This window comes from Siphateles boraxobius, unplaced genomic scaffold (assembly GCF_051911475.1).
Source record: "Siphateles boraxobius isolate OS27281-9 unplaced genomic scaffold, OSU_SipBor_1 17, whole genome shotgun sequence".
Lineage (NCBI taxonomy): Eukaryota > Metazoa > Chordata > Actinopteri > Cypriniformes > Leuciscidae > Siphateles > Siphateles boraxobius.
This window is the reverse complement of record NW_027508777.1, coordinates 956,012-965,133: the sequence shown is the minus strand read 5'-3', so window position 1 is coordinate 965,133 and position 9,122 is coordinate 956,012. Positions and strand designations below refer to the sequence as shown.

General features: G+C 35.9%; 2 protein-coding genes across 2 annotated transcripts; both read left to right on the top strand.

The window, feature by feature from the left end:
- Nucleotides 1–1,289: 1,289 nt before the first annotated feature.
- On the top strand, nt 1,290–5,019 carry tceanc (transcription elongation factor A N-terminal and central domain containing). The gene has a single exon (XM_077232256.1). It carries the CDS (start codon nt 1,590–1,592, stop codon nt 2,781–2,783), a length of 1,194 nt encoding a protein of 397 aa, XP_077088371.1. The 5' UTR covers nt 1,290–1,589; the 3' UTR covers nt 2,784–5,019.
- Nucleotides 5,020–5,349: 330 nt separating this feature from the next.
- On the top strand, nt 5,350–8,296 carry LOC143740211 (ras-related protein Rab-9A-like). Its single transcript, XM_077232280.1, has 2 exons — nt 5,350–5,776; nt 6,856–8,296. The coding sequence occupies exon 2, from the start codon at nt 6,903–6,905 to the stop codon at nt 7,506–7,508; it is 606 nt and encodes a 201-aa protein (XP_077088395.1). The 5' UTR covers nt 5,350–5,776; nt 6,856–6,902; the 3' UTR covers nt 7,509–8,296.
- Nucleotides 8,297–9,122: the final 826 nt, after the last annotated feature.

The following is a 9,122-nucleotide window of genomic DNA, read 5'->3' as shown; positions in this document are numbered from 1 at the left end:
ATGCATAAACAGGAACATTTTACTAAAGCAATAATTGAGGGGAGTTGGGAAACAATTAACTTAACAGGAACAGGATTTGCATGGAATGCAAAGGAATGGGCTACAGAAATGTCGCTAAATAATATATTATTTTCATTAACGACTACCATTTATCCAATACCCCCCTGGTTTTTTAGCCAACCTGAAGTTGATTTACGAATTCATGAGAGTGTTAAAAAAGGACAAATTGATATTAAGAGCTATAATTGAATATATCAGAACCGTTTATTATGCATTTCTTCCAATATCCAAAAATCCAGAGATAGGTCGTACTGGGTCAGCATTTTATGTTCCAGAATTTAAAATAGAAAAATATGGGAGATTAACAGATGGGACTTCAGTGTTTACAGCAGAATTGGTGGCAATTCAGATGGCTCTTAGTTGGGTGGAAGAAGTGATGCCAAATTATTTTGTGATATGTTCAGATTCAATGGCATCACTTATAAGCCTACAAACATATGAAACAGTTAGATATGATATATAGAAATATTGAATATTTTGTATAGATGAAGACAAGCTGGAACAATAATAAAATTTGTTTGGGTACCTGCACATGCTGATATACCAGGAAATGAAAGGTCTGATAAAATGGCTAAAGAGTCACTTAAACTAAATATCCCTACTATTGCAGTTGCATTAAGTAGGATGGAAGGAAAAGTATCATTAAAGAAGCTTGCAACCAGAAATGGCAAAGAAATTGGAATGAATGTAAAACAGGAAGACATCTCTATAATATACATAATACTGTAAGTCAAAGTATATTAACACAAAATTTAAATCGAGACGATCAGGTTATTTTAACAAGACTAAGGATGGGACATACTAAACTTAATTCTACACTTCATATTATAGGGAAACATGGTACAGGATTATGCGAAATATGCCAAGTAAAGGAAACAGTTGAGCATGTGATGTTATTTTGTCCTAGGTATATGAACAGGAAAGGAATGAGTTAATAAGAAAGTTACAGGAAATGGGATGCAAAGAATTTACAATCAATAACATATTAAACAGAAAACAAGAATCCGGGGAAATTGTAAGGTCAGTTTTAAAATTCATTAAGCATAGTGGTCTTAGGAATAGAATATAGACATCTTTTAACATACATCTAGACTGAAATCACTTCACACTCCAACACAGGTGGTGGCGGTATGCACCATAAAGTTGGTATGCAACCCGCCAATAAATCCATAGGAGGAGAAGAAGAAGAAGAAGAAGAAGAAGAACTACGCCCTCTATAGGACGGATTTGCTATGTGATTGTGTACAATGTTATTGGATTATTTCAGACATGGCGGAAGGAGTGCGACTTCTCCCTTTTAAAAGGCTTTTACTGCTTAATGTTTTACCAAGAAGATACGTGTTTGGTTGAAGGTGAATGCTTTGTGTTTGTCTACGATTTAGAAATTGATTATTATATTCATATTTTGCAGCAGTTTATTCTTATAAACGAATGCGTGCATGTAGGCTAACGCTGTTGAAGCCTACATTTTTCTTTTGCACTAGTTTTAAGTAATTTCCCTTGCTTGTTAGTTCAATATATAAGAGACCATGAATACTAAAGAGATAATTCATTATGCTATACAAATAGAAAAGTTGCACAATGATGGCAGCTATGAAGATATTGTATCATTACTGACAGATCTGAATAACATTCCAGTCACTTTAGAGCAGATTCACACTATAGAAATTGTGAAGGTTCTTTATAAGCTACTTAATTTCTGTCCAATTGTGAGTGCTAAAACAATAGCAAAGAGCTTGCTCTCAAAATGGAAGAAGTTGTACAAGCTGTCACCTATGATGAAAAATAATAACAATGACCCACGGGAGAACAAGGAACTAGAGACACAAAACCTGCCTAATGTTGAGGAGTGTTTGGAAATTCCCTCTGTTACCAGTAGATCTGAGCACTTAAATAATAAGGGGGATGAGAATCAAGCATGTACATGCAACACAGAGCAACATGATATAACAAAGGATGTAAAACAAGCCAAATGTGAAGACAGTAGTGTGTGTTCAGATACATTGTCTTCTGAAAAGCCTTGTCCAGCCAATGACGCTGCAGAATCTGTTAAGCTACAACATGAGGAAGAAAGATTCACTCCAGCCATAGCGTCACATAGATCTGACCAAGAAGAAGATTTTATAACCTCAGTTCCTCAAAACACAAATCAGCCCAGCACTTCCTCTGACTCCACGGCATTGAGATGCAAATGTATCTTGCTGATTCTCCAGGCTCTTACCCCAAATCAGCAATTAGACTCAGATCATATGGAGAAACACAAAGCCCTTGCTCAGGACATTGAAGCACATGTTCATGCTCTTTATGGAAGAAACCAGCTTAAGTACAAGTCCTGCATCAGGAGCAAGGTGGCCAACCTAAAGAACCCAAAGAACCCTCATCTACGCCAAGGTCTTATGTCAGAACACCTGACTCCAGAGGCATTTGCCCAGATGTCTGCTGAGGAAATGGCAGGGGCAGAACTTCGACAGCTCAGGGACGGTTACACCAGTTTGGGCATCAGTGAGCATCAGTTACCAGAGGTGGTGGAAGGGACACCCACCAGTAAAGTTCGCTGCAAGCGCTGTGGCAGTTTGGACTGCAGGGTGACACAGATCTCACGAGGGATGCTGTTCTTGCCCTCGTGGGTACGTAGTGGCAGTGCAGATAATGATTCAATGACTTTTATGACCTGCGCTAATTGTGGAGAGCAGTGGTACCACAGCAACTGGATTTGCCTTTGAGCAAGTGTATATGTATTGATAACTGCAATAATGATGAATAGCAGTATTCTAAACTATTTGAGCTTTCAGTGGACAGTTAAATCAAGTAAAGATTTTTCAGTCAGATTAACTTTCTTGTGGCTTTCAGTTTGGTGCAATGAATCCTCATATTGCATTTATAAAATTAATTAATCCTTTATAAAATTCTGGTATAAAAAATACATAAATGAAGAAGAAAGCCAAAATATTAAATGATGTTTTGCAGAGGGGGGTTTTCACCTGATATTTGGAGCCAGGTTACAGGGGTGTAAAATTACTTTAGAAAGATGACAGTATCATTACTATTTTATTTTTACACAGAGATTGGTAGGTCTGTTGGCAAATTCTGTTGACTTCAGCAGCAATCTTTGTTGCATCATATGCCAACATATTCTTGTTCCTATATTAAACTTTTTTTTTGGAATCTTAATGTTTATGACCCTGTATTACGGTGGCCGAGAGAGCTGAACTAAACTGAAGAAAACACATGCAAATAGAAAAAAAACACCTGCAAATTAAGAAAACATCTCATCAGTTTCACAACACACGTGTGCTGCAAATACTCAAAACACAACCAAATACAGAAACACTGCAAAAGCTCACAGCACAACCAGAAACGCGCTGCAAATTTGAATGCGTTTTTTTCTATTTGCATGTGTTTTCTTCAGTTGCAGCACGTTGAGCTCTCTCGGCCACCATGCTATATAGTTTAATCACAGAGAAATTGGGATGTCAATGCGGTAACATGTAGTTACGATACTGCGTATTTGAACTGTTGACAGCTTCAGAAGCTATTAAAATGAACAAAAATAATACACTTTAAAAATACATATATAAATACACTTTTGAGAGCAAATTACTGTGCCTCAACTTTACCATTTCAGTAGACGGCACTAAGACAGGTATGTTTTATGCAATAGTTTTGACAGGGAAACAAGATACATTTCTAGTTTCAACATAATAATAATATTCTTCTGACATTCCCCTTTAAATGCAATATCAGCTGTGTGCAAAGTGACTCACATTTGGTTTTAGACCATTGAATATAGGTAAACAATTTTACTTACCTGCATTGAGATCTCCATATCAATGGAATTGAACCATGATAGGGCCTTGAAATTTAAGATTTCAAAATACATATTTTTTTAATTACCAGAATCTAAAATCATATTGAGATATCTTTAATAACTTTTGAGTTACCTGATATGTTATTTACAATTGTTTTGATAGAAAAACGAGATACATTTTCAACATTATTTGTTCTGCAGCAATTTACCAGTTTACAATTAGAGCCATATTGAGATACCAATATCTTTGGCATTGAACCATAGGCCTTGGAAATATGGATACCAAAAGAAGAGTTTGTAAAAAACTAAATATAAAATGATATTAAGAGATATTAAACATATTTTACTAATAAACCTACTAGCCTAATCTTTGTGTAAAAAATTGAATAATGTTGCGTCATTTTTACAACCCTGCAATTTGGCTCTAAGTCTTCAAATGTTATCAAAATCAAAAATTTGAGCTGGGTAAGTTTCTGGAATTTGGTTAATTTGACACAGAATGACCCTATTGTAAAATATATTCAGCCATTTATATGTCACACACACTTTTGGGACTGAATTAAGTTGATAAACATGCATATACACACCTGTTGATGAACCATTGCATGCAATGTATGTTTTTTTATCTGAAAGTGAAGGTTTATGCAGGTAAAATAAATATATATTTTGTTTGACAAAATTCTAGAGTAATATTTATGATGTTTTGTTAGGGAAAGCAACCCTGTCTTCCCCTCTCAATCATCTCCAGGTCAGGAGTTTGGTCTTTGCTACTCTAAAGACTTTGACCACAGTCTTAAACTAAATTAATGCATGTGAAACAGATCACAAAAAAAAAAAAAAGGGAGAAGCACAACAAATGCAGTATGAACTAAATGTGTTTCTTGGGTCTAAGCTCAGCAAACATGTGACCGAAAGTGTGCCGCATGCAGAGAGCATGTGACGTGTTAATCTACCCAAGATATGGTCCAAAGGCTAAAGGCTGAATGTTTCAGTCAAAAAAAGAAGAAAAAAAGCAGTCAGATATCTCACTTAAAAACATTGTTAGTCTAACTGTTGTTTTCTGGTTTAAAGCATGTACACATTTGTAATTAAATATTTTCTTGAATGTGGAAAGATTCACATGGAAATTATATATTTTTTATAGCCTATTGTATATGTTGTTGGCCTTTTCTTTTTTTCCCCCTTTTTTTACAGCTACGGGAATTGACTCTTGACATGTTTTAAGAACTAGCTAATTACAGTTTTAACCTCATCTTAAACTTTCTATTTGGTTTTGTGTTTCAAACAAGTTAGACATTTAACTTAGGGTAAACTGTTATCAAGGTAGCCTATGTGTAAAGCTGTTCATCGCAACATTCCATGATGTGGCAAACATTGATTGTAGTCTTTAAGATTACATTGTCATCTTGCACAAGTTCTAATAAGCTCAAAAGCTCCACGCTTGATGATGTAATGACATAGCCTTGATTTAATACTGCTGTGTGATCAAGTGACATCAGAGAATGTTTGCTATAGAACTAGCAGGGATAGTATTTTGTTAGTGACTCGCTGATAATGCTGTCATCCATCAAATACAGTTAATAATTAATGTCCTATGCCAACCAAATATTAGAGGAACAAGGCACTTCAAAGAGAATATTAAGTTTACACTGAAGGATTTATTTGTACTGTAGCCTATCAGGCTGTCCTCAGTTATGAAACCAATTCACTTCCTTGTTGTTTTATTAATTGATTTCATGTTAAATGTCTTATAAATGAGCACTCGGTCATATGAGCTTCAGCAGCTTGTTTGGCCAGCCTAGGGGCGCCATGTCTTGAGACGCTCCATACAGTGGAGGTTGCTGCTTCTACTTTAAGGAATGGCGCTGCTAACACAGCACTTCGACACTCATTGCAGAAATCTCAACGGTATGTATCCTAACCGTCAGTTCCTCGCGCAACACATGTTTTAAATGTACGAAATGCCATGTGTAGAATTTGACAGGACATTTAAAGCAATGATGGCGTTGTTTAGAGCGTCTCAATCTGCCGGTTTGATCATGCGATTGAATGGAATGCAACCACTTCAGTTTATTTTACACTAAAGCGACGTCTTAATTGCCAGACTATTACGTTTCCTTTGATCATTTGCTTTATGACGAGAAAACAGTCGCTTGTTACAGTCCTTCAGTTTGCCATTGATTAACTTCGATATCGAGTAAAAATGGGCTTGACTTATTGAACCTACGTTGTAGCCTGCCTTATTCTGAGAGGTTTTCTGTTGTAGCTAATGCATAAGTATAGCGCTGTCGGGGTTTTTACATTAATATGAAAACACGTCACGATTAGCCCAGGCTTGCCTTTCGTTTAGCTTTACACTGCATTTATTGGCTACAGTTCTTGAAAAAGTTCAGACTTGTTCGTTTTCAGACTCATGTGATTCTGTTATCAAAAGTACGGGAATGTAAACTTGCATTATGAGTTAGATTTTTGTTTCTTCTATTTATTTTTCATATAGCCTAACGTTACTAGGCTAAGTTATGAGGTCAGGACGATCCGTGAAGATCTGTCTCACATGATCGGCGCTTCCGGGGCTCAGATGAATGCACTCCTGTCATAAGACAGTAGCCTAGAAAATAACTTTATTTTTTGACGAACAATGTCTTGGGCTAAAGGCTTCATCAGAACTTCAAATTAAAAAATACCATTATTTATGAGTCGATGTGCTGATTTTAAGTCACACTGGCATTCAAATGTATTTCTATTTAGGCCAGAAGTCTGCTCAGAAAATGATGTTGAACCAGCTCTACACATACCTCACCTCTCACAAAAAAAAAAAAAAAAAAAAAAAAATCCTATTTATACTGGCTTTTTATTGGCCTACTACCACCTTTAATAAAAACTGATCTATTCAGACTGTCAACTTCAATAGGTGACATTTTCTCATATTCAAAGTGAGAAGTTGTTGCTTTTTTTTTAAAGCTTGCTAATTCTGATTTTCATTTTAGGTCTGTAGGTGAGGTAACCTAGGCCTACTGTATGAAAGTTCTTGATAATGACCACCAAATCATCTTTGCTGAAGGTGATTCTGCTGGGGGATGGTGGCGTGGGAAAGTCATCCCTCATGAACCGCTATGTCTCCAACAAGTTTGATTCACACCTATTCCACACAATCGGTGTGGAGTTTCTTAACAAGGAGCTGGAGGTGGACGGTCACTTGGTTACCCTACAGATCTGGGACACAGCAGGCCAGGAGCGGTTCCGAAGTCTCCGAACGCCCTTTTATCGTGGCTCTGACTGCTGTCTGCTTACATTTAGCGTGGACGATAATCAAAGTTTCCTGAACCTCAACAACTGGACGAAAGAGTTTGCATTCTATGCAGATGTCAGGAACCCAGAGAAATTTCCTTTTGTTGTTCTAGGAAATAAAGTAGATGTAACGGAGCGTCAGGTGTCAATGGAAGAAGCTCAAAGGTGGTGTCAAGAGAACGGTGGATATCCTTACTTTGAAACAAGCGCAAAAGATGCCACTAATGTCTCAGCTGCTTTTGAGGAAGCAGTTAGGCGTGTGCTCTCATCTGAAGATCGTGCAGAACATCTGCTGCCCACAGACACCGTCGACATACACAGAAAGCCGCGTTCTAACGGCTCGTGCTGTTGATGCTTTTTAATGAAATGGACACAACTGAAGTACTCCTTGTTATGTGCTAGCAAATAAATGTATACTCTTCAGCTCTAAATGGCAGATGCCAGAAATAACTTCTTGTGTGCAATATGCTTACTTGGTACAGCAGACCTATATAATCTCAAACACTCTGAACAATGAACATAAATGAAGAGACTTTTAGAATTACATGCCTTGTTTAGTTTAAAATAATCTCTTTGATTCACATTCATTTGTCATCCTTTCAAAGCACTGGATTACCTGTGTGATTTAGGTGGTCTAAATTATCAATGTTGGTAAACCAAACCAGTATCAGTGAGATCCTCCAGGCTGCGAATTATAATGCAGTTTACAGTTGAGAAATAAACATCAGCTATTACACTCATGAACACTAGAATGTGTTTTTATCTCATTTTCCATGTGCACTATGTAATGTACACGCTGTTTTACTTTAAGTGCTTTTAGCACAGGTTTGTCTTATTTGAGCAATTCCAATAGGGTCCTCACACCATAGGTGCTCAGCCCTAATTAATTATCATTTTAGATTGAATGGGCTAACAATTCATTTTTTTAATATGCCTGAATGTGAAAACTTATACCATTCCAAGACATTTAGGTGTGAATTTCCTTTTAAATGGATCAGACATCTGTGCATAATTTCTGTCACAAAATTATTCTCAAAATTATTCTCATTATGATCCTGCATGCTCATCCGAGTTTGCAATTTGTTTTGTATTTGTTAATATTTCACTGAACTATTACTGAATTAAAAGTATTTGATTATAGATTGTCGTTTTTTAATTGTTTTACCATGTTTTTTTTCAATGAAAAGTTAAGGGTAATGTTGAGATATTTTTAATAATAAAAATAAGGGCACAATGTTCTCATTCCTTCACCAGGTGGCGCAATTACGACAAAATACACATTTTATATGCACAAACTGCAGAAGGACTTAATAGAAATTATGATAGTTACCTTGCAATGCAGTGAAGTTATAAGACAGTATGGCAAATATATGAAGGTGCTCCTCTATCTTTTGCACAGGTGCTTTTTTTTATAACACAAAACAGTTCATATAGATCATAGAAATTTTTTTACTAGAGAAGGTTACAAAAATCACTATACAGGATTCATAAAACATCTGACTTCAAATAAAATGGATTAAGAAACATCTATGACTACAATTTCCATCAAGATACAGTGAATTGTTTTGGGGGAAGAACACTGTATATTGTAGTTCATTAGAACAATGGACTACACATCACTTAAAGTACTGCAAAACAAAATGAAATATATTTCCTTCATGCAATAATAATAATCCAGGCACACCTTTTCTTTTTCAAAACCAGGGTAAATAGATTAATGAACATTAATGGATCCATTAATAAATAATGGACATAAATAGATTATTCCCGAAAGCTCGCTTTATCAGAATTTAACATACAGCAAGAAATGCATATAATTGGTAGTAAAACAATTGTATAAGTGGACAATACTAACATGCTTATATTTACAGAGACATTACAGAGAATAATTATTTCAGTTAAAAGAGATCAATAAAAAGGGAGTCATATTGTAAAAGTAGTAATAGAAAGAGAGAGAAACCAGTTA